Source organism: Brassica napus, chromosome C9 (assembly GCF_020379485.1).
Source record: "Brassica napus cultivar Da-Ae chromosome C9, Da-Ae, whole genome shotgun sequence".
NCBI classification, from domain to species: Eukaryota; Viridiplantae; Streptophyta; class Magnoliopsida; order Brassicales; family Brassicaceae; genus Brassica; species Brassica napus.
This window is the reverse complement of record NC_063452.1, coordinates 47637427-47664703: the sequence shown is the minus strand read 5'-3', so window position 1 is coordinate 47664703 and position 27277 is coordinate 47637427. Positions and strand designations below refer to the sequence as shown.

The 27277-nt window shown below is 37.3% G+C and overlaps 2 protein-coding genes across 2 annotated transcripts; both read left to right on the top strand.

Annotated features, from left to right (window-relative positions):
• The first annotated feature begins 489 nt into the window (after positions 1-489).
• LOC125592691 (receptor-like serine/threonine-protein kinase ALE2) lies at positions 490-1077 on the top strand. The gene has a single exon (XM_048768052.1). The coding sequence runs from the start codon at positions 490-492 to the stop codon at positions 1075-1077; it is 588 nt and encodes a 195-aa protein (XP_048624009.1).
• A 16177-nt stretch (positions 1078-17254) lies between these two features.
• LOC111209537 lies at positions 17255-20382 on the top strand. The gene has a single exon (XM_048768919.1). It carries the CDS (start codon positions 19717-19719, stop codon positions 20182-20184), a length of 468 nt encoding a protein of 155 aa, XP_048624876.1. The 5' UTR covers positions 17255-19716; the 3' UTR covers positions 20185-20382.
• The last annotated feature ends 6895 nt before the right edge of the window (positions 20383-27277 follow it).

Genomic DNA, 27277 nt, shown 5'->3' with positions numbered 1-27277 from the left:
ATTAGGATCACCATTCACCACCCCACTCTTCAAACACTACTATTAGGTTCCGAGGCTTCAGCCATTGGCCCATGAACGAGGTACATGGTACCTGCAGATGGAAAGATGGAGAGAGGAATGCTACTAATCAAGATTTGGATTATAATACAATAGACATAAGAAGAAACTGTTTTTTTTTTCTTTGTGCGACTTTTTGCAAACAAACCAAAAACTATAAAAGATGGGTTTTTAATGTTAAAACCTCAGACAAAGTTTGTTTTTAATAAAAACTCTCTAAGTATTTAACAAAAAAAAAACCCCAAATTATTAAGTAATAAATTAAACCATAACAGGTTATAATTACTATTACTACCAGTAAATATAGTTGAAAGGTTTTACCATTAAAAATCTAAAAAAAAAAAAATTCAATATTTTATAATATTATCTAAAAATAGACGGGCTACAAACACCCTTGATGATGAAGATAACAGACATATCTCTACACGTGTAATGGGAACATTCGGCTATGTGGTGCCAGAATACGCAATGACAGGTCATCTTTTGGTGAAGAGTGACGTGTACAGCTACGGAGTTGTGCTTCTCGAGCTACTCACGGGGAGGAAACCTGTGGATATGATGCAGCCGCCAGGTCAAGAGAACTTAGTTTCATGGACTAGGTCTCTTCTCACGAGCAGAGAAGGGCTTGAAGCTATCATAGACCAGTCTTTGGGACAGCCCGAGATTCCGTTCGACAGCATAGCTAAAGTCGCTGCGATAGCTTCGATGTGCATTCAACCGGAAGTATCTCACCGTCCTTTCATGGGAGAGGTGGTGCAAGCTTTGAAACTTGTGTGCAACGAAGCTAAGGAGCTCAACTTTGTAGCTTCGCTTACTCAAGATGAGAATCGAGCTGAGAGCTCTTTTGGTGGAGAAGGCTCCGGGAGGATGGCTCGGTATCCGTTGCTACCGAGTTACGACTCTGAGCCTGACACTGAGAGAGGACTTTCTGTGTCGGAGATGTTCACTGGTTCGGGGAGGTTAGAGAGACAGTCTAACTCGGGTCCATTGGCTTCAGGTCGAGGCAAGAGGTTCTGGTAGAAGATGAGGAGATTGTCTACGGGAAGCTTGAGCGAGCACGGGTTGTAGAAACACAATATCGATAATAAGAAGTCCTTCTCTTATTATTCAGTCACAAACTCTTAAGATCACAATTCACCAATATCCAAAATCACACACAATGCATCATACTATGCATCCATATATATAGGACCTAACATATTCCTATTTCAACTATCATTATCATATTTCCTAATCCTTAAAGATAATCATAACTTATAAAGAAAAGGAAACTTGTATCTCAGGTAATATTCAAGCTTATCCAACATTCTCCCCCTTAAGCTTGAACTTGCTTTCACACACATCTTGAACACCGATAAGGTCCCTCATTTCCTTGAACTTGATTCTACCAAGTGATTTGGTAAGAATGTTTGCTTTCTGTTCGCTTCCATGAATATGCTCGATCTCAACTTGCTCCTTCTCGACACATTCTCGTATGAAGTGAAATCTTCTGTGAATGTGCTTGCTACGTCCATGGAACACAGGGTTTTTACTTAACGCAATGGCAGATTTGTTGTCCACCTTAATCACCACTCTCTTACTTTCTTTTCCAATGGCTTCACTCAGAAGTTCTTGCAACCAAATCGCCTGTTTTGCTGCCTCCGTTGCAGCCATAAATTCAGCTTCACACGATGACAAAGCCACTATTTCTTGCTTTGTCGAACACCACATTATAGGACTCTTGCCAAAGTAAAACATGTGTCCCGTCGTACTCTTACCGTCATCAGCATCAATATTATGCGAAGCATCGCTAAATCCCACGAGCTCAGTACCTTGATCACGGGGATAAAACAAACCCAAAGTGCAAGTACCACGAAGATATCTTAGAACCTGCTTCAACGCTGCACCGTGTGACGTCCTTGGATCCTGCATGTATCGACTGAGCACACCCACACTGAAAGACAAATCAGGTTGCGTGTGGAGCAAATATCGGAGACACCCGATGGCACGGCGATACTCATTTTCGTCTATCTTATCCTCCTTGATCGACTTAGAGTGGCTTGCATTCAGTTCCATCGGAACATGGACCAAGTTCCACGAACTCATCTTAGCTTCTTCAAGTTTCCTTAAAGCGTATCGATCTTGCTTGACCACGATCCCATCCTTTCCTTGCTGTAACTCAATTCCTAGATAATAAGTTAACAGCCCGAGGTCGCTCATCTCAAAGTTTGTTTGCATCTCACGCTTGAACTCTAATATAGCCTTTATTGAAGATCCAGTGACTAGAAGATCGTCTACATAAACCACAACGATAAGCATCTCATGGCCATGTTCTCGTCGATAGAGTGATGGCTCCTTAGAGAAACGTCTGAAACTCAAGTCTCGGAGGATCTGATTCAGTTTTATATTCCACGCTCTAGGTGCTTGCCGTAACCCATACAAGACCTTCTTTAGCTTATAGACCTTGTTTTCTTCTCCAGCGACAACAAAGCCTTCTGGTTGCATTACAAACACATCTTCCTTTAGCTCTCCGTGTAGAAACGCAGTTTTAACATCAAGGTGGTGTACTTCCCACCCATATGATCCAGCTAGAGCTATGATCAAACGAATTGTTTCAATGCGAGCCGCATGAGGGAAGACTTCATCATAGTCAACGCCATGGCGCTGAACATACCCTTTAGCTACCAAACGGGCCTTGTATTTGCTGATGGTTCCGTCTGCATTACGTTTGATCTTAAACACCCACTTCAGACCGATTGGTTTCACTCCTGCTGGCAACACAACGAGATCCCAAGTATTGTTCTTCTCAATCAAAAATATCTCATCCTTACACGCATCCACCCATACCTTTAATTCCTTAGCTTCCTTGAAGTCCCAAGATTCTTCGTTAATAATCATTAACAGGCGTTCACCTTCTACTTCAGCAAACAGAATGTAGCCGTCCAAGTATCGAGGTCTAGTGGATACTCTCGCTGAGCGTCGAGGTTGCTCTGCGAAGTTGTCACCATTGTTGTCACTACCATCATCATCATCATCATCATCATCATCTTCGACGGTATCATTGTTTTCAACGATACTATCCGCGTTTTCAATACCTAAGGGACCATCACCTGGACTGTTCTGTCTGATGATAATCTCACCGGCTTCGAAGTCGTGTGTTTTCTCTGTCCAAGCCATTCCTTGCCTTCGTCAAACACGAAGTCACGGCTCACAACAATCTGCTTTGTATGAGGATCAAGGAGCCGGTATGATTTAGATCCAGGTTCTGTTCCTAAGTGGACAAGAACTCTCGATCTATCATCAATTTTCTTACTACCAGCAGTCTCTGTTCTAGCATAGCACACACACCCAAAAAACCTTCAAGTGGGAAAGATTAGGTTTTCGATTCCTCAATGCCTCAAACGGAGTTTTTTCTTCCAGGGTCCTTGTTCCAACTCTATTAATCAAGTAAGTAGCATGTCTGACCGCTTCACCTCAAAGATAATTTGGCACATTCATATGTTTCAAGATACTTCTTCTCATCTCTAGAAGTGTTCGATTTCGTCTCTCCACTACTCCGTTTTGTTGAGGAGAATAGGGTGCTGTCAGGTGATGACTAATGCCGTATTTGTCGCAGTAGGACTGGAACTCTCGTGATACGAACTCGCCTTCTCTATCTGTTCTCAAGGTTTTTAGCTCGTTTTTTGTTTCTTGTTCCACACATCTCTTGAAAATTTTGAATTTCTCGAATGCTTCACTCTTGTCTTTAAGAAGTACTGTCCACATGTAACGCGAGTGATCGTCGATAAGCGCAAAGACATATCTCTTATGTGATGGCGTTGGTGGCGTGATAGGCCTGCAGAGATCAGTGTGGACTAGCTCCAGAGGCTTTGAGGCTCGGTAAGAGGTTTCTTGCGGGAAGGGTTTTCTGGTTTGTTTCCCCTTTAGACAAGAAACGCATGTCTCTTTGTTATCAGCTAGTGCAGGTAGGCCAGTAACGAGCTCCTTCTTTATCATCATATTTACTGTATCCTTGTTGACATGGCCTAAGCGTGTGTGCCATATTGTAGTTTCTTCTCCAGCCGTAGTTGCATACACTCGATAAGTTCTACTTGTAGTGTGACCTTGTACAAACGGTTCTTTGCCCTTGTTGACTTAACCATTAGTTGTCCGTGTCTGTCAAGTAACTTGAGCGTGTCACCTTTCAAGTTTACTTTGCAGCCGACCTCTGTAGCTTGTCCTAACGAGATGATGTTGCTTCGTAGTGCTGGGATATAATAAACGTCCCTCAAGACCTTCTTTTCACCATAAATAACAAACGTAATCGAACCCTTTCCCATTATATCAAATCTTGAATCATCTCCAAACCGTACTCTTCCCATAATGGTGATGTCAAGCTCGTGGAAGAACATACGGTTCCCACTCATATGGTTGCTAGCCCCATTACCTAGATACCACACGTCCCTTGCATCTGTCTATGTATCGAATGCTTTAGGGTTCACATTGTTTTCATTCAAATAAACCACCTCGTTCATCATCAAAGTATCAGCTTCATGGGTGTCTTCGTCCTTCTTCTCATCCTTTCAACAGTTTCATGCAGCTTTAACATCTTATCTGGACAATCAGTGGCATAGTGACCAAGTTTATCACAGTTTAAACACGTGATATGTGAGGCATCACCTCCAGCTCGTCCTTGTTTATACGCCTCCCGCTGTTGTTGGAAGTTTCCAAAACGACCGCATCCTCTTCCTCTCCAGTTCGATCTACCACCGCGTCCTCCACCATTGTTTCCATAACTTTCATGGCTCGAGTTTGTATTAGCGTACATTAATTTTCCCGAGTCATCATCGTCATCGTTTTCCTCTTCGGCTATCCTCTCTTCGTATGCCTTTAGTCTACCAACGATGTCCTCATAGCTCGTAGAATTAAGATCGAGAACTTGTTCAAGCGAAGCAACCATGCGGATAAACTTCTTTCTTGGTAAGCTCTTGAGAATTTTCTTTACAAGCTTAGGTTCTTCGATTACTTCTCCTAAAGAAGCGGCTTTGGCCACTATTTCTGATAGCTTGCCGGGGAACATGTCGACTGTATCTCCATCTTTCATCTTGATCCTGTCGAACTCTACCATCAAGGTTTGTAACCTAGCCTCTTTGACTCGTTCAGCTCCAACATGTCTTGCCTTTATTGCATCTCATGCTGTCTTTTGCTGTATCTATGTCACCAATTTGTAAGACTAACGTTTCTGGTATGGATTGGAATATGAACGCAATAGCCATGTTATTCCTCTTCTCGTCTTTGGTTCCGGGATCAATTGTTTCCCAAACCTCGCTGACTTTGAGTGCTATCTTCATTCTTAAGGCCCAGACAGTGTAGTTCGACGGAGTTAACATCGGAAACTTAATGGAGTTTGGTCCCGCTGCCTTGTGTAACACGATCTCATCCTTGACGTCTCCCATTGTTTGTAATGCGTAGGTTCCAAAACTTTATGAAGCTCTGATACCAAATGTAGAAACACAATATCGATAATAAGAAGTCCTTCTCTTATTATTCAATCACAAACTCTTAAGATCACAATTCACCAATATCCAAAATCACACACAATGCATCATACTATGCATCCATATATATAGGACCTAACATATTCCTATTGCAACTATCATTATCATATTTCCTAATCCTTAAAGATAATCATAACTTATAAAGAAAAAGAAACTTGTATCTCAAGTAATATTCAAGCTTATCCAACACGGGTCAGCATCGCTCATGGTACGATCTGGTTCGCGTTGAATAACGTGTTGAATGATCTTTTCCGGTTACAGAACATTTGGGGTTTCTGATTACCCTAAGTTAAGAAAGGGAAAGGAAAGAGAGTGTCTTGTACTACAAGCAACTCTTTACCTTCTGGATACACCGGTTAAGCAACAGGTTGGAAGAGATCATTCACGGTTCAGTAGTCATATTTGTATCTTAACAAAAAAACGAGATTCTGTTTGATCTTAATTTCAATGTACATATCACGTTAAAGGCACAAGGCATACTACGTTCGTTTTTTTGGGAATCAAGATTGCTCGCAACGTTAAATGGGCCGTAGGCTCCTAAAAGACATTGATATTCTTATTTGTAAATTTGCGTATGGGCCATTGAGATCACATATGTTTGTTTAAGAGAGAGAGAGGAGGGAAAAAAGGTTCGAATCTCTCTCACTCTACACACTGACGACCAAACAGATGGCACGTCCCTGTTTTTTTTTTTTTTTTTTTATCAACTTAAATTTATTAATTAGAATGTAACATGAAACGAATACATATACAATACATAAGATAATAAAACACAACTAATAGCATAATCAAGATGAAGAGAAAACAACACTAGATCAAATGAATTAACTTGTAAATATGCTTTTCCCTCCACGGTCTTCATTTTTGATAGAGTATCAACTCTATCAGTTCTTCTGCGAGCTTTAAATTTGCATCGCATCATAAACACCACTTCCTTTTGTTGTATTATGTTGATCTTATCCCAGTTTAGAACTATAGATATTTTCCAGTTTTGAATCCAATATATTGATTTAACTGCAAAAACTAAAAACTGGATAACCAACTTTCAACGAGTGTAAAAACGTCGCCATACAACAAAAATGCTTCATCTTCTATTTTGGAAGATCGTTTTTTCCATGGTGCACTACAAGAAAACATCAAGGATTCTGAGGGAAAAAATCGTCGGAATTTCGTCGGAATATCGTTATTCCGACGCAATTCCGACGAAATACGTCGTCGGAAATAATTCCTCGGAATTTCTTTTTTCCTCTGAAATCCCTCGGAATTTTCCGACGGAATTCCGAGGAAATAAATTTCCGAGGAAATTCCGAGGATCCTTGTTTGTCGGAAAAGTCCTCGGAATATACCGAGGTAGAACTTCGTCGGGATAATTCCTCGGAAGTTCATCGATCGATGCGTGTTTGGACATATATACATCGATCGATAGGAGTATACCGACGGACTTTTTCCTCGGTTTATTCCGAGGAACTGTTCCCTCGGTATATTCCGAGGGATCCGTTCCTCGGAATTTTCCGAGGGAGTTGTCCCTCGGAAAATTCCGAGGGAAATGTCCCTCGCTATGTTTTTTAAAAAAAACGGATCGATCGATGCGTTTTTGTTCAAAAACGCATCGATCGATGTAGTGAAAAATATAATTAATTTCCTCGAAATGTAAAAAATATTAATTTTTTTGAAAAAATAAAATTTCTGAAATTTAAATTCGAAAATATGAAATTAAAAGTAAAATTGAAATCATACTAATTAATATTCAAAGTTTCACAAATAAAAATAAAACATTCCGAGATTGGGGAAAAAAAAACTACGGGTCTGGCACGTCCGGGAACACCTCGTTCGGGTACATCCTCTGCATCATCTCCATCATTTGCTGGTTCAGCCTCCTCTGTGCCTCATAGCCCGCCTGTTGAGCCGCCATCTGGGTCTCCAACAAAGATATTCGATCATCTTTGTCCTTCAACTGAGCCGTAAGTACTTCTGGATCAACAAAGGGCGGTGGTGCAGAAGAAGGAGGAACCGACCGGGTGCGACGACCCAAACCGAACAAACGTCCCTTCTTCTTTGGAACCGACTGAATAGAAAAAAGCCAAATTTAGAAATTTAAACCAAGAAATAAATGAATTGAACTTAAAAAAAAAAACTTACGGATTCAACGATTTCGTTGATTCGAAACCGGGACAAGTTGGTCGAAGCCGTCGAAGCGTCATCCTCGGTTTGAAGCTGAGACACTTCGTCTACCACCTGAGTTTGGACCAGGTCGACCACGTCCCTCACAAGACCGTCATCAATCTGGCCGGTCTTCTTGTTGGTATACGCCCTCCTCATTAGGGCGAGATCATCGACCGGCTCGCCATCATTTTCTTCCGCCTTGAAAAAAAACATAAAATTAAAGAAACATTAGAAATTAGAAGAAATGCACAATAAATTTAAATTCTGAAACTCAAATAATTGAAGAAAAAGCGGTTGAACTTACCATGCGATCTCCGAGAGTGGCAATAGATTGAGCACCCAAGTTATGCTTGTAGATGCCCTTCCCTTTACGGTCGCTCCTGCGGTTGGTGGAGTTGGTGGAAGAAGTTTCTTTCGTCTCCTCCTTATCCCAATGCGCACACAACTCCTTCCAGACCGTATCGTTCATCGACTTTGGGACCTTTTAATTAAAAAAAAAAGTAAAAGTTTAATAAATTAAAAAATAGTTTAATAAATTAAAAAATTGTTTAATAAATTAAATCGAACCTTATTGATTTCCCACTTCTTCTTCCACTCGTGGATCTGCTTCCCATAGTTGTCCATTACTTTATGGACGAAGTGGTGATAGATAAAGAGCGTCTCATCGGAATTCCAGTTGAACTCTTGCTGAAAAAAAAACACAATTAGTAGAAAATTTATATTAAAGATTAAAAATATAAGTAAAAAATTAGAATACTTACCGCAAACTGACGAAACCACAGAACCTGCTTGTCGGTTGGGAAGTGAGTGAAAGTCGGATGTCCACTGTCGAGGGCCGAGTACATCATACGGTTGATCCATGCGCTGATCCCGTTCCCGGATCGGTTGAACCTTATTAAAAGAACAAACGGTTAATAATGAATCCAAATTTAAAGAAAAAAAATGTTTAATTACCATGTTTGACCCCGTCCATGTGGATACGGAGTGAGATACGGAAGATGGTCACGACCGGGCTGTTGAACCAACTCCGCAACCCTCATCACTCCCGGAGGACCCGGAGGAACAGGAGCGGATGCAGCAGCGGGAGCGAGAGGAGCATGAGCGGGTGCAGCAGAGGGAGATGTATGGTTGGAGCTGTGGGGCGAAGGGGAATCCTGAAAATGGCTGGAATCCCGAGACTGGCTCCCCGTACCACCACGACCACGACGCTGTCGAGGCCGGGTCTGATCATCATGAGACCTGTAAATTAAAAAATATATATTTAATAAATACAGAAATATATAAATTAATTTTTTTTATTAAAAAAAAATCCCAAATAATTTAATCACAGAAAAAGATTTATATATATTAAATTTTTTTAATAAATATATAAAAATAGTTCTAATAAACAAAAATAGTTTTAATAAATAAAAATTGTTTAATAATTAAAATGTTTTGTAAAATCCAAAAAATAAAATTTATATAGAAATTTTTTTTTGTAAAATCCAAAAAATCGAATTTATATAGAAAAATCGTTTTGTAAAATACAAAAATCGATTTTATATACAAAAATGATTTTATAAATACAAAAAATAAAAAAATTATAAAAAAATTCTAAATCAATTCAACAAAACAAATTATTCAACCAAATCACAATTCTAAACCTATTATACAACCAAATCACAATCCTAACCAATCACCCTAACAAAAATCTATCAAAACTACACAAAAACCTAACAAATAGAACCTAAGAGAGTGGGATAGGGTCCTTACATGATTTGTGTAAGAGAAGAGGGAGATCGCCGGAGATATCGTCGGATTTCAGGGGGAAATCGCCGGAGAGAAAGAGAGGAGTCGCGCAGAGGAAGAAGAGAGAAATGGGGAAGAAGAAGGGGCTCGTGGTTATAAAACCTAGGGTCCGACGGACATTATCCGTCGGAATTCCGTCGGAATTCTAATTTCAATTTTCGCGAAATATTTGCCCGGTAAAATGAAAATATTCCGAGGAAATTCCGACAGATAGTAAAATATCCGTCGGAATTTCCTCGGAATATTCCGAGGAAATACCGAGGAACTAGTGTTTGGGGTTTCAAAACATCAATTTTTTTTGCCGTATTTCATTTCTTATACAATTGTAATGCATACCATTGAGGATTCTTTGTATACATGAGCATAAACCATGAAATAACAAATTTCAAAACTAATTGAAAGTATTCCCTTTACCGTTCGTTAAAAGGTATAAGTGTTTCTCTTATGTTGCGAGATTTCGTTCATACAATCGGAAAAGTGTTAATTATACGGTAAGGAACAAATTTTTGACTTCATAATGAACGTAAGACACTTAATAAGGGTTATATAGGTGTTATTCAAACGGCAAAACGTTGTTTTCGGTTTAAAAACCCTATTTCCTCGGAATTTCCTCGGATTATTCCGAGGGAACTCCGACGAAACCCTCTTCTTCCTCGAAATTTCCTCGGAATATTCCGAGGAAATTCCGACGAACTAGTGTTTGGGGTTTCAAAACGTAATTTTTTTTAAAAAAACGCATCGATCGATGCGTTTTTGAACAAAAACAAATCGATCGATTACTAAGATGGCCCGGGCCGTAAGATTGTGATCGATCGATGAGAGTATCCCATCGATCTATCGACAATCTGAATTGTTCCTCGGAATTTCCTCGGAAAATCTTGTATGTTTTTTTAAAAATGCATCGATCGATGCGTTATAGAACAAAAACGCATCGATCGATTACTAGGATGGACCGGGCCGTAAGATTGTGATCGATCGATGAGATTAACCCATCGATCTATCGACAATCTGAATTGTTCCTCGGAATTTCATCGGAAAATCTTGTATGTTTTTTTAAAAATGCATCGATCGATGCGTTATAGAACAAAAACGCATCGATCGATTACTAGGATTTACGGGGCCGTAAGATTGTGATCGATCGATGAGAGTAACCCATCGATCTATCGACAATCTGAATTGTTCCTCGGAATTTCGTCGGAAAATCTTGTATGTTTTTTTAAAAATGCATCGATCGATGCGTTATAGAACACAAACGCATCGATCGATTACTAGGATGGACCGGGCCGTAAGATTGTGATCGATCGATGAGAGTATCCCATCGATCGATCGACAATCTGAATTGTTCCTCGGAATTTCCTCGGAAAATCTTGTATGTTTTTTTAAAAACGCATCGATCGATGCGTTATAGAACAAAAACGCATCGATCGATTACCAAGATGGCCCGGGCCGTAAGAATGTGATCGATCGATGCGTTATAGAAACAAAACGCATCGATCGATGCGTGTTCGGAAAACAGAATTATAAGGCAAAACCCGACCTTTTTTGGATCTAAACCTTAGAACTCTCATCCCCTCCGATTTCCCCTATAATTCGCCCCCCCCCCTTTCTCTCTCTATAATCATCCGATTTGAACAATTTTGGGCTCTATTCCACTTGATTTTTCGAGCTCTACCTGATTCCTACACTCGTCTTCACCCTAAGACAGGTATACTCCGCGAATCTCCACATTCTGAAATCGTGTTCTTGAGCAATTTTTTGGGTTTTGTGAATTTCTTATTTCCGTGTTGATTCCTTGATCAAATATGCATGAAACAGATGTTTAAACATGGAATAGAACACAATTGTCTGTGATCAACGAGTTTGGAACATGATTTGAGATGATTTAGGGATAGAGAATTTTTTTCAATTTCGTTTTTTTTTATCACAACTCGATTTTGCTTTTCATTTTCATGTTCAGCTTTGCCTTCTTAATTGATTATAACCATGTTGAGAGCAATGATTCTATTTTGTAGAGAATGAAGCGCACGAAAACATCAGCAAAGAAAAACACACAAGAAGCGGGTTCGTCACAGCTGGAGAAGCAAAGGCCAAAGAAGTGGGATAAGTCTGATACCACCCACTACAACAACATGAAGAAGGTAGCCGTTCCGGCTACACAACTAGCATGTCCTGAGACGATGACAATATTGGGAATCAAAGCAGACATTGAAGGACTGTTCCAGAACATGGGTCTAGGCCAACTATGCAACCTCAAGGAACCCACTTATCCGGAGTTGGTACGCCAGTTCATAGCATCCGCATACGTCACCCGTCCCGATGATAGCCATCAGGAAGGTTTTCTGGCATTCGTAGTGCAGAAAGTATACTATGAGGTATCTTTCACAGACCTCTGCGGACTATTTGGATTGAGTGCGGGGGAGAGGACATATGGTCTTTATTGGACTTCAGAGCTGTTGAACTTCTGGGAAACGATTGGCACAGGGGTTTATAGATCTTCTCAGGCAAAGGAGTCACTTATCCGGAGCCCAGTACTGAGATATGCGACACGCCTCATTGGCTCATTGCTATACGGGACAACCACAGCCGCATCAGTCACGCAATGGGAGTTGTGCCTCCTGTACCAAGGTGTGAGGCATTTGCTACCGGCATTTGGAAACTCTACATTCCCACCTGCTACTGCCTTCAACATGGGAGCGGTGCTGGCCGCAAACTTAGCAGGATACAAGGGGAAAGTAACCAAATCCAAGAGCAATGCATGTGGATTTGGTGCAGTGATTACTCGGATCCTTAGACATGTGGGTGTAGACTGTGAGAACCACCAGGTAGCACTGGACAGATCGAACAACATTGCTTGGAACTACCTGGATGTCATTTCTCTAGTAAGTAAGGAGTTCATAGCTGGTCCCCACTCGAGGATCGATCGGGATGGTCCTTACGTCTACGTATTCCAGGACCGAGCGAAGAAAACACTCTACTGCCACCTGCCTCAGATCGGCCTGACTGCTCTACTTTCAGAGGCTGCAGTTGAGTTTCTACCCCCTGCTACCGCACTAGTAGACAAGCCATCCTTCTTCACGCCAAAATATCAGACCAAAGGCAAGGGCGTGGTTGATGAAGAAGGACAAGATGAGGCTGCACAAGCCATTCCAGATGATTCACAACCCCATCAGCTACTCCCATCAGACTCCAGCCAGTACAAGCTGCAAGAGCTTCCACCGAACGCCACTTCGCGCCAGCAACAACATTGGAGAGATCAGAGCATAAAGACAAACAACGACATGCTACACAAGATCTGGGCTGCCATTTCACGTATCAGGCCGTGTCGTTGCCAAAAGGATGATGTAGTTCATCGGGACAACTCTCCATCCAGCTCTGGTTCGGGTTCGAGTGGTACACACATGGTAAGAAAGAGGTCCAAGAGACCCAACGATGCAGGAACATCTGGAGCAGGAGACGAGGAGTAGGAGCTATCACCGGCTATTTTATTTTCTTTTCTATTCTAACGTTTTATGGTCTTATTTTCTGTTAATTTTGAACTGAGTTTTTTTTTAGGTTTCTTAATTATGAGTTCGTATTTCTTTTACATGGTTTCTTTGTTTTATTTGGTTGTGTTTTGTGTAGCTTTTAATTCGTATTCAGCTTTGCCTTGCTAGATAAACCAAATAACTATTATCCAAGGAAAGAGGTTATATCAAGTGTTCCTCGGAATTTCCTCGGTATTTCTTAAAAAAAAAAAAAAAATAAGTTCAATGGTAGTCTGTTTCCGAGTCATCATCACCAGATGAATCTGAATCTGGATCTTGGTGAAACTCTCCAATTACTGGTTCATCCTCTACGTGAACGACGGCTTCCTCTCCAAAGTCGGTTAAATCGACTACAAGGCCAACTCCAGCTAAATCTTCTGCTGCACTACAGTTGCCGGATGTGCTTGGTTGTAGTGGGTCTTCCAGCTCAGAACTTCCCTGAACTCGGCCTCTCGGGTTGAGTCTTGTAACAGTAACCCATGGATCATCTCTGTTCCTTACCCGGGGGTACTTGATATAACAAACCTGTAACATTTAGAAAAATTATAAATTAATACACATGATGATGAATCATTCTGAATAATTAACATTTAATTACCTGATCGGCCTGGGAAGCAAGAATGAAAGGATCATAATATTGCAGCTTTCGCCTCGAATTTACTGATGTAACACCAAATGCATCTGTTCTCACACCTCGATCTGGGGTGTTGTCGTGCCAATCACAATAGAAAACAGTACAGCGCAATCCAACCATGCCCAAATACTTGATTTCCAAAATCTCATGTATGTGTCCGTAGTATACATCATCTCCTGATGCAGAACAAACGCCAGCATCATAAGTCGTACTCGAACGTCTCCTCTTCTGAGTTGTGAATGCATATCCTCGAGTACAAAATCTCGGATATGACTTCACAACAAAGTTTGGTCCAACGACCATCTCACGTATCCAATCGTCAAATGTTTCACCTCTGGCCAAACCAGCAGACACCTATTAATAGCACATATATATATATTATATCAATAAATGTGAATTAGTATAAATATGTGATAAAATATATTTTAATTTGTTTAAAGCACTCACATAAGTAAACATCCATCCAGTAAATTCTCTCTGCTTCATTTCTTCTAGTTCGTCCTCTGTGGCGTATCTATACTCGAACCGCTTTTCTGCCATGAAAATCCTGTATATGATGACAATAATGTAATTAATTAAGATTTAAATTTCAACTTGTTAAAATAAAAATTTGTAAGCTCATTTATTTACCTCTCATATTGAAGAACGTCTTCGCAGTTGGTGAGCAAATATGTTTGCAAATGACTGCGCTCCTGCTCAGTAAGTCGACGGTCCTTTGGTTTTCCGCTAAGTCGTCCAACGTCTGTGAAAATGTCTGGAACCGTAACATGATATGTTGCCCGTTCGCCTCTATCATCATGCCGAGCAGGTCTTCTGTTTTTGGTCTGAACTTCTGCTGGAAAGTAGTACTCGGCAAAGTTTGAAGTTTCTTCATTGATCATCTGTGCGACTATAGAACCTTCCACCCTACTTAAATTTTTCACCATCTTCTTCAAATGGAACATATACCGCTCATACAGATACATCCATCTATACTGCACAGGACCACCAAGTTCCAATTCTCTTGCCAGGTGAATAACAAGATGCTCCATAACATCAAAAAATGAGGGAGGAAATATCTTCTCAAGGTTGCACTGAATCACGGCTATGTTAGTCTTCAAATTTTCAATACCTTCAAGAGTCACTGATCTCGTGCATAAATCGCGGAAGAAACCACTTATCCCTGCAATTGCTTCATGAACATTTCGTGGTAATATTTCCTTGAAGGCGAACGGAAGGAGGCGCTGCATCATTACATGGCAATCGTGGCTTTTCAAGCCAGTAAACTTTCCTTCCTTTCTGTCGATACAGTTACGCAAATTTGATGCGTAACCGTCTGGAAATTCCACATCGTTTGAAATCCAATCAAAGAACGCATCTTTTCCCGCTGCATCAAGTCGGTATATGGGAAAAGGAGCCCTACCATTCTCATCAACATGAAGTTCTGAACGAGCACATATATCGACTAAATCCAGTCTTGACTTCAAATTATCCTTTGTTTTACCTTGAACATTAAGGATCGTGTTCATGAGATTGTCAAAAAAGTTCTTCTCAATATGCATGACATCTAAATTATGCCTTAGCAGATGATCCTCCCAGTATGGCAGATCCCAGAAAATACTTTTTTTGTGCCAGTTATGTAGTTCTCCAACAGCATCTACCGGAAAACGCTCATGTCCACCGACTTCTGGCGTCCTTTCTGCACCAAAATCTCTTAGTTGTATCTTCAAATCTTTCCCACAAATTTCCGGAGGTGGACTGTCAAACACCCTCTTGTTCTTCGTAAACAAATTCCTACTCCTACGATATGGATGATCAGGTGGTAGGAATCTCCTGTGACAGTCAAACCAACACGTTTTCCTTCCGTGCTTTAGTTGGAAAGCATCAGTGTTATCTTGACAATATGGACATGATAGCCTTCCATGCGTTGTCCATCCAGACAACATACCATATGCTGGAAAATCACTTATTGTCCACATTAGTACTGCCCGCATTTGAAAGTTTTCTTTACACGAAACATCGTATGTTTCAGCACCTTGAGCCCATAGTTGTTGCAACTCATATATTAGTGGCTGAAGAAACACATCAAGTGATCTCTTAGGATGCTCTGGTCCGGGAACGAGAATCGAGAGAAACAAAAACTCTCGTCGCAAGCACAAGTTTGGGGGGAGGTTGTATGGTGTAAGAATGACGGGCCATAGAGAATACTGTCTTCCACTCTTGCCAAACGGACTGAAACCATCAGTACATAATCCAAGGTAGACATTTCTTCTCTCATACGCAAAGTCGGGATACTTTGATTGGAAATGCTTCCACGCTTTTGCATCTGAAGGATGTCTGATCTCACCATCTGTTGAGTGCTCCGCATGCCATCTCATTGGTTGCGCTGTGCGTTCAGACAGATACAACCTCTGCAACCTTTCCGTCAAAGGTAAATACCACATCCTTTTATATGGCACTGGAACTCTTCCAATTGTATCTTTATAACGAGGCTTTCCACAAAATTTGCATGTAACCCGCTGTTCATCCACCCTCCAATAAATCATGCAGTTGTCGCTGCATACATCTATTACCTGATACGATAAACCAAGACCAGCTACGAGTTTCTGAACCTCGTAGTATGAACCAGGAGCTACATTATCCTCGGGTAGAATACCTTTTACAAAATCAGCAATCGCATCCACACAGTCTTCAGCCAAATTATAATCTGTTTTAATGCCCATCAATCTTGTAGCAGATGATAAAGCTGAATGACCATCTCTGCAACCTTCGTACAATGGTTGCTTTCCAGCATCCAACATATCATAAAATCTCCTAGCTTCTGCATTGGGTAAATCTTCCCCTCTAAAATGATCATTTACCATCTGCTCAGTACCTACACCATAATCTACATCCGTTCTAATTGGTTCTTCTAATCTAACCGCTGGCTGAGGTTCACTAGTACTACCATGTTCATAATCAGTTTCCCCATGATGATACCAAATTTTGTAACTTCGTGTAAACCCACTCAAATATAGATGAGTCCAAACATCCCACTCTTTAATAACCTTTCTATTTTTACAATTAGAGCAAGGACATCTTAACATACCTGTTTTTGCTTCCGGTTGTCGGTGAACTAACCCCATGAATTCAGTTATACCTCGTTGGTATTCTTCCGTAAGCAATCTCGTGTTCGGATCCAAATGAGGTCGATCGATCCAAGAACGAAAATAATTTGAAGAAGACATATTTTTTATGAATCAAATTCGTGTGTAAATAGAGTAAGAGGGAGGATGAAGATATGAAGTGAATGAAGAGGAAGAGGAGTGCTTGTATTTATAGTTTAAATCCTGCCGACATACCGAGGAAATTCCGACGGAATTCCGACGGACAAAACTAGTTCGTCGGAATTTCCTCGGAATTTTGTAAAATCCCCCAACGGCTCTCCAACGGCTATAATATTTCCTCGGAATTCATCGGTTTTTTCCGAGGAACAGAGTTTTCCTCGGAATTTCCTCGGAATATTCCGACGGACTGTAGTTTCCTCGGAATTCCGTCGGTATATTCCGAGGAAATTCCGAGGAAACCCAATTTTGTGTTTCCTCGGAATTTCCTCGGAAATTCCTCGGTATATTCCGAGGATTTCATTTTCCGTCGGAATGTCCGTCAGAATATCGCTGTTTTCTTGTAGTGGTGGTTTCCATGGCTTCAACGATAATGCAGATTTATCCATATTTCGATACCAAATATATTGTATCGAAATATAGATTTTAAAAGATTCTCCATTTGTGTTCTCCTAAAGTTGATCTTCTCATCTTGATCTTGTGATGTAGTTGCTTCTTAAAAGCTTGTAACTTTCGTGGATCCCAAATTCTTCGGCCAAGGCACCATCTATAAGGATGAATAAGCAAGATTTCATCGCAGTGGACTTTTTCCACCACGGAGATAGAAGATGTCATAGTGAACTTGCCGTAAGACTGTCCCGTACCGACACCGTGAATGTATTCATATAACATGTTACGTACCGAATGTTGTTGCGTTAGACCTCTTGTTGACGATGGATGAACCGATCTCAAACCCTGAAAATCCAGATTCTGATTGATGATGATCATCATCAAGACGAAGCCCTCCACAACCACCACGGTTACGAGAAAGAGAAATGACAAAATACTATGTATTTGTCGTTGGAGAAGAGCCATAACCATGGCTATTTTCATCACTGCAATCACCATGATGACGTTTGGATTGTAGATGCATCACCAGAAACACTAGTTGTTGCTTTGATCAGAGCCAAATTTTGATCAGTGGGAAGGAGAAAAATTCGCACTTACGATCAGTGGCACGTCCCTGTTTTATTTCAAAGGTCTGTTAACGTCTTTCGCATCACTAATTTTCTCCTTTTTTATTTTCATTTTTCTTTTTCTCTATAGTGACATTAAACCCACTCAGGAATTACCATAGGAAAGTCCAGATTGTTTTAATATTACTCACCGACCACCTTCCTATATTCGGTAACTTCTCATTAATTTTTGCACATTTTTTTAGATATTATGTTCTTCTTATATATGAGTAGTAATATACTTCCTCAGTTTTACAATATATGATTTTTTGGCTTGTTGCACAAAAATGAAAAATTTTACTTTTATCTAAAAAGCATTTAAAAAAATAGAATTTAAAAATTATTGAACCAATTATAGAAAAGATTATAAAATCTATTTTTTAAATCTTACTATTATTAGATTTTAAAAACCGTTACATGCAATGACCGGAGCCATACAGTTCAACAAGCTATCACAAAAGTGAAATATATCACATAAAGAACCAGAGACAATCGTAGTTTCGATTGAATTGTGGTAGAAAAATAATAATTAAATTTAGCCATTTCCACGTCCGCGTCCATGGCTTCTTCGGCCGCTACATGTGAACTGGAAATGCAACTCTCTAGCTTTTGTTGGTGGCTTAACTGGTCTTTCTCGAAATATTCTTTTTCCATAAGGTGTCATAATTAAGATCCATCGAGTTCATCTCTAAGATAAAATTCGGTGGGACTCCTTCTTCCAAAGATCTCAATGAGGCAGACTTGTTTGAGCGGTCCAGCTATTCTACTACCTTCTCTTTGGACCGTTGGAGGTACTTGAGCTATCAAAGTATCCGTGATTGGCAATGAACGAGTAGACTCCATACTCGGGGAGACACCAGCTTCATTGATACAATTAAAAGTAGGAGAAACATACATTGTTCTCAGGTTCCGTAATAATAATTTAATTGGTTATTAAATTTCAATAAAAATAATTAACATAAAAGTATCAAAACATTTTCTATTTTCAAATAACAAAATTTTTTTAAAACATTATCTATTTTGAAACCGAAAGATATCATCAGTACAAACTCTGATACCAAGCATTGGAAGCTTGAGATTCCGGCCCAAAATAATATGAGTTATTATTCGGCCTTTATTATTCAAAACCTCTTTATAGCGTGGTGGTTTAACTAACTGATATGCTGTCTAAGGTCATAAGTTGGAAACACTTCTTTTACTATTCATCTCTTTTTTTTAAAACATATCTATTATCGGCCATAATTTTATTTTGGGCTTCTGGTCTTAATATTTACCAGGCCAGCACTGGATATCATGCAACAGTAAAAAAAATCAAAGCTTGAATTATGATACAGTTACATCGTTTAGCAGTACACAAGCCGACATAAAAAGAAAAGAAAGTCAAATGGTTTCGTCATGGGTTGTTTCATCCAAAGGAAGATTGACATGTGTTTCTTTGTCTTTCATTTGCTTGGTGAACAAATAATTATATCAACGAAAACGTCAAACGTGTAACATATTCCAACAAAAGAAAAGCTTCTATACTACAGCTCTGATAATTGATTTGATTTAGACATAATTTCATACTCATCTGGACCTACTTTACTAACCTGATTCACTGTATTCCTGGATATTATCATAAACATCAGTTTTTTGATAAGTAATATTATCATAAACATGTTTTCTTTATAAGTGATCACAGAACATAAATTACATAGAGAGAGAGAGAGAGAGAGAGAGAATACGACCGCGAAGGAAATGCAAACGCCGATGATAATCTCTGGAGGAGAAGATAACGAGGACGAGTATACTCCTGACGAAATCATGCAGCTCGTTGAGTCTTCTTCACCGACGACGAACGTCTACGACGGAACTAACTTTTCCGGCGAGGAGAGTTTCAGAGTGAGGTTTACCGACGATCCGTACGCGGTTCCGGTGGTTGTTCAGTCATCTACGGGTTACATCACGATCAACGTCAACGAGGAGAGCTGTGGTCCTTCGTTTTCAGACAGCAACGCTTCCGCCATGGCGAGCGTCGACGCAAGCGGTCTGTTCGGTTGCTGCCTCGGTTCGAACGGCGCGTGGAGTACAGACGAGGTGAGAGTGAGAGTGAGAGTGAGAGTGAGAGTGAGAGTGAGAGTGAGAGTGGGACGACGAATTGCTGGCGAGGTTTCTTGGCGAAGACAGTGTTTGACCAATGTGTCGTCTTGCGGAGAAAACTTTTAAGTGTTTGAGGGTATTTTGGTCAATTTGATGGGATGTGATTATGTGAAAACTGATATGCATGTTGTCAATAGCCCTGGGACGGATCCGGATATCCGAGAAATTTAGGGTATCCGGATCCGGATCCGTGGATTTAATATCCGGATCCGGATTCGTGGTTTCCGGATATCCGGGTTTCGGATATCCGTCTCGATATTCTATTATCCGCGGATATCCGGATCCGGATCCGTCAAAATAATTAAAAATAATTTTTTTAACAAAAAATACTAATTTTTTAATATAATACATAAATTAAATATTTATAAATATATTTATATATGTTTATAATATTTTAAAAACTAAAATATTATATTATAAAATTAATTCATGTATAAATATTAATATATCAAATATAAATATTAATAAAATTAACAAATTTAATGTATTTTAAAAATACGGATCCGGATATCCGGACCTAAAAATTAAGATACCCGGATCCGGATTCGGTTTGCACGGATCCAAGATTTTACTATCCAGATTCGGATCCGGACACCCCGGATATTCTATTTTCGGAGCGGATCCGGAGCGGATCTCTGATCGAATCCGGATTTCGAATAATAATTCCCAGGCGTAGTTGTTAATAGGTAGGTAGCAAGAAAATGGAAAGTCGGTTAGTAAGACTAGTCTGGTTAGCATCTACTCCCTCCGGATACGAATGTATGATGTTCTATCTTTTTATTTTGTATACAAGTGTATGATGTTTTGAGATATAATTAATGTATTTATTTTTAAAATTTAAACATAAATTAAAAAGTAAAATTATGAGTGGTGAAAATTTATTGATATAACCAAAAAGTAACAATTAAAATAATGTATTTATTGTTTTTTAATATGTGTGTAAAACCTTAAACATCGTACATTTAAATCCAGAGGGAGTATTTTGTAAATTTCAAAAATATTAAATGCCACCCTGAAAAAAAAGAAGTAAATGAATGCTTTCTTTACGAATGAATCCTTATATTTACTTGGTTTTAAATATTGCACGGAGGAAGCCAAAATATTTTAATCGAAACCCTCATTAGTATTGTAATTGTGTGAATTTTACTTGGCTACTGATGATCAGTAATGTACACATTGTATAATTCTTGTAATAGCAGCAAAAATCCATAAATGTTTTTTTTGGCCTAGCTATATGTCTCTGTATCTTCAAAGCAAAAGCCAGAGAGGCAAACAATGAAACAGCTTTCTTCTGTCCTGAAAACTTTTATTTGCTGAAGAAACTTTTCTTGTTCTTTTCACCAGTGAGATTCTATTAGGATCACCACCACCCCACTCTTCAAACACTACTATTAGGTTCGGAGGCTTGAGCCATGAACGAGGTAAATGGTACCTGAAAAATAGAGAGTGGAGAGAGAGAGACAACTCTACTAATCGAGATTTGGATTATAAGACAATAGATATAAGAAGAACTTTTTTTTTTGTTTTGTAATGCCCACAGTTTCCTTGAGCTTAATGACGTCCAATGTTTTGACAGACAGTTTATCCAAACTTGGCCTTCCCCCACCCCCACTGTGTTCATGTCCACAGCCAATGGTTCATTTCCTGCTGGTGTGACAAACGTAAACTGCATAAAGAACAATAGTTTTTAGTATTTTTCCTTGTATCAAGTCTAATTTTGTTCTATGGAATGGACATGATGTTTAATGCTTGTGTTTTCTCTTACCTTATCTTATACCAGGTCAATGGTTGCTTCTTGATCACGAATGATCGTTGCTTCCATCTCACGGATGGATTGCCGGTATTTCACTTAAGATTACATGAAAGCTGGTCACTGACAAACACATGAAGAACATGTCAAGCTGACCATATTGTAAGAAGAGGGTAATCTCTACATATCGATGCTGTAACATACCAACTAGTCCAATTATTTGTCCACATTTTGTCTTGTTATCTGAGCTCCGTTTGAAATCCTCACAGTAGTAAGTTTTGTGGATAACTGATTGGTTTCTATATATCATGATGGTTTCATAAGCTTATTCAAGTTCGACAAAGCTTCTTAATTTTTTTTTATGATAGATCTATTTATAAAGGCCTCGATGTTTTATAATTATCTAGCATCTAATCTAAAATCGTTTGAAAACTGATATAATATGAATTGTGCTTCTAAATTTTGTTAGTAAAAGGAAATTGGTTGGAGTTGACAAAAAAAAAACGAATTGGTTGGGCTCAGAAAGAACCAAGCTAAAAATTTCATTATAGCCGTCTGGGCTTGAAAGCGTAATCTTTTATCAAGCACGATGAGTTTTATGAAACTCGTAAACTTCTCGAAATGTTGGACTTGGAGAACCCAGTCACTTGGAGAACCCAGTCAGCTAAAAAAAAAAACTGGAGAATAATATAGCATACTAGAAAAGATGATATAGATAAAATATGACATGCATAGACAATTACATTTAGTGTTAATTTCTATTTTTGGTAAACTTTTTAAAATATGATATAACTTATATATCATCATTAAAATAAATATATCTAAACATAAAATTAAATAATATAATAATAGAAATATAAAACTTTTACAACTTACAATATATTATTTTTGTCTAGTTTTATAATTATACAATTTTTTATTACTAAACAAGATTTTCAAAATCTTATACAATCTTTTTAAAAAAAATTATTTAATCAATACCATTTGTTTCCTTTTGATACATACAAAATTTTATAAATTTTGTTTAGTTTTATATTTTTGATAATTATACAATTTCTATAATTATATAATTTTATACAAGTGTATTTAGTATATCTTAACCCAAAGAAATAAATGAAAATCTATCTACTGTCATAATTTTAAATATATACATATCTTAAATATAAATTAAATTGTTTGTTTTATCTTAATTTTATCTTTAAATAAATCAAAATTATATTTAAATAGCGATAAAAATTAAAAAAATCTAAAATATTAAAAATATAATTTAATTTAAAAATTTAATTTGTACATGATGCAGAAAACACCTAGTTTTTAATATTATTAGCATGGTTCTGAAAACTGATCTAGGCGGCTACGCAACAAATCAGTCCCAAATATTCTTAAAATCCGATTTATAAAACTCAAGTATGATCGATTAATGATTTGATCAAATTAAAATTGTAAAAATATCTATTTTTAGAAATTCAAATATGATGCAAAATTTCTAAAATTTTAAAATAAAAAATTGTATATTTTTATATGATCTATAGTTTAATTTAATCGTATTTTAACTGATATTAAATAAATATTTATTTTTAATATGAATATATTAAATAAAACTTCTTACTATAAGGTATTATGTTCATTTGTATTTTTCCATGATATATTTTTATATTACAAAAATAATAATGTGAGACTTTTAATAGGTTTAATAATTTATAGTCGTTTAAAATTCAAAAGATTAACATATTGAAAAAAATCTAAATTTTATAATATGGTTAATATGTTTGTTTAATTTATTTTAATAATATAAAATTAAACAAAATGATGGAGGATACACAAAAATTGTTATCAAATTTTTATTATTCAAAATCATTAATTGCCATGTATATTTTTATCACATTAGGTAGTTTTTTAGCTTTTATTTAAAGAAATAATATTTGTTTTTAGACCATTAGGTAATTTTATGGTTATTCAATGAGAAATATATTTTATGTTTAGACGTAGCAACTTATTTCTATAATTATTTTAAAAATCATTATAATGATGACATATGACATAGTTCACAAGTCGTAATGTTTTTGAGATAATATATCAACTAATATATCAACGATTATTAGCCACAATGTTTTAACAATGAAATTAGTCATGTGATATAGTTTTACAACAGATTAACAATTGTACTTTAATTGTAAAATACATTCTCCGGTCGCCTCCGCATCATGTTTACTTTACACGTCTAACTTCTTACTGCTTCAGTAATTACTGTCACCATTTATCATAACATATGTCGATATTTTTCTCTAAGCATGAGGCATATGATATGATGGGAATTGAATGAAGTACGTACTAATAATCAATAATCCTCAGTTTCTAAATGTAAGTAGTTTTAGCAAAAAGAATTTGTTTCACAATATAAGTAGTTTACATATTTCAATGCATCTTTTTCATTTATTGGATATTGTGTGACCAATGAAATAATGTTAGATTTTTAATAATTGATTGAATTAATTGGTTAAATGATATACTCTTTTAAATAATAATTTTCTAAATATTGGTACTTTTAATCAAAACTATTTACAATTAAAAACGGATTAAAAACTGAGGGAGTGTGATAATAAACGAATCATTCGATCAAGAGAGAGAGAGTTTTTCACATCACACAAATCAATCTGTCACGAGGCAGAGGATACGGTGATGAAGATGAGAGAGAGAGAGAGGCTCAATGGTCCCTTTGGGGAAATTTTATTGGGAAGAAACAAAAAAGACAAGTCATGAAAAGTACCAAAATGTTGGACATAACTCCATCTGTCTGACACTTCAAATTGACATAATTCATTATACACATATACATACATACATACGTATCTCTGTCTTATTGCTTCCAAAAGTGTTTACTTCCTTGGAGATTGTGATCAATATGCCGCATACGTAGCCCATCTCTCTATCGTTTATTTTCTTGGATCTCTACTTTTGTTAGAAATGTAATTTTAGATTTATTTTGATAATCTCTATAAATTGACTATTTTCCCAAAAAATAAGTTTTTGTGGGTGCAATTAACTCAGCTTATCCGGTTAGGATAAACCCAATGACAACTAATCGATTTTAATTTGTGTATTGTTAAGAAGAATAACCTAAAATACCATACGTTTTAGGTTTAAGAAGGATTCCAAGAAGATTTGTAAGAATTTTAAGCAAACAGCCCTTATTCGTTAACTTTGAAATACCTTTCAAATATAATGCTTGTGATATTGATGAAAAAGTATTGGATTTTGGTAGTAATTTTGGAAAGTACACACACGAAATATGGTATTTTCAAGAATTCTCCTTCGAGTTTTTAATCCAATCATTTGATTTGACATCATATATATTCTTCATTTTAAAACGATTTTTAAAATACACTAAAATATTATTTTATGAAACCATATGTAAAAGTTTGTTTCTGATAGTCTACTTTAAAATTAACAAAATTAAACAAGCATGCTTATTAGTTAGATATGCTATCCAGGGCCGGCCCTGGGCCAAGCCCAATGAAACATTCGCTTTGGGCCCCCAAAATTTTTGAAATTTTTATATGAAAATAGATCCCTAATTTATAAAAAAAAATTTTTAGGCCTCCAAATTTTTGAAGTCTTTACTAAATAGTCTTGGTCCTCCAAACTCTCGGGGCCGGCCCTGATGCTATCTAGTTAATAGTTGCTTTTGTTTTAATTTCGAGCTACCCCAGGTTGATGACTATTGGTGAGAGAAGCGTGTGATCACTTTCCAAATAATATGACCATGTTTATTAATTTGGGGAAAGAGACAAAAGAACATTTGCTAGAAGAGTTAGATTCGTATGCTCCATATTGCTCATTGCTTATGATTCAGATAAATAATACAACTCAATTCTCGTTTTTTACAACTTTTCATGTGTGTGATCTTGGTAACTTCATGTGGATATTTTCAAATAAACTTTAACTTACCAAGGAAGGAACAAAACTCATTCGGCAATTCATCATTGTCTGTGCGAACCTTATATGTATATACATATGGCGGCCGTCCACTGTCTTTTGTATTTCAGTCCTAGTGTTTGGAATCTGTAGCTAGTAAATTATCGTGGTCCCGTTTGATATCTAACGTCTTCTTTCTATTTCAAGATATATTATAAAAAATATCTACTTTTATAAATATGAGAAGAACTAAGGATGTAGTAGATACCGAGTTCCTTAGGTTGAAATTACGTTGGTTTGTGGTCTAGGTAAGGCAAACAAAATCTTATTTTACGTTTATAGTAAATTAAAAAGTTTTAATTATGGAATGGATCTGATTTAATATCTGAATCTTAACGGATAATTAAACAAAAGATATCTAGTTCTGAACTGGATACGGCTTAAAGAAAATACAGTGGGATGAATCTAAATAGATTACATATATATACCACTAAAGTACATTATATGTCAGTTACAAAAAAAATACATAATATGTTCAGTGCCTTCCCTTAATTGATACTCTCTCCGTTTCTAAATGTAAGTAGTTTTAGCAAAAACAATTTGTTTCACAATATAAGTAGTTTACATATTTCAATGCATCTTTTTTATTTATTGGATATTGTGTGACCAATGAAATAATGTTAGGTTTTTAATAATTGGTTGAATTAATTGGTTAAATGATATATTCTTTTAAATAACAATTTTCTAAATATTCGTGCTTTTAAACAAAACTACTTACAATTAGAAACGGAAGGAGTAGATAGCATGATGTCTTTTTTAGTATGGTATATGAAAGAACAAAACCCTTAAGAGCTCAGAGAAGGTAAGCTTAGCTAGCTACCTGTTTCGATCTATAGATATCTGTCTTTGCTCTGTGGCTCTATTTCTCATCGATCTCCGTATATCACTTCGTCATCCAACGGCTCTGAATAGCTCGCTTTTCAAGAACCCAATGCAAAAGAGAAGAGAACTAGTCAAACAATAAAATATTACAGAGGAGAGAGAGAAGTACCTACGGTCAGTTTGGTTTTAAATATAATGAAACCCTTTGATACTAGGGATCCCTTGATACTATCCGTTCTACGTGTGGGGTTTTTTTTTTTTGACTAAATTCTACGTGTGGGTTTTTGTGAGAGTTAAACAACAACTTTAGGGTTTGATTAGTTGGTGTTGGTTAAGGGATGTTAAAATGGTAAAACCCACCCCATTTAAACTCATCCCGTTTAAGACCCCCAATAAACTCATATCTGTTTAGATCCATTTCAAAATAGGTCTATTAGGAGTATCCATTTACACCCATAAATTTTGTACTAACCCATTTACACCCATTTAAACTATTGTTGATTTAATTTTTAATTGTTTTAACTTTATGGTTTTTAAACAAAAATTAAATGAAACAAATAAAAAAATTTAACTGATTTTTATTATATAAACGCAAATCAATTTGTTCTAGTA

Coding starts and splice junctions, on each gene's coding strand:
- LOC125592691 (XM_048768052.1), top strand. CDS start 490: ATGGGAACATTCGGCTATGTGGTGCCAGAATACGCAATGACAGGTCAT.
- LOC111209537 (XM_048768919.1), top strand. CDS start 19,717: ATGCAAACGCCGATGATAATCTCTGGAGGAGAAGATAACGAGGACGAG.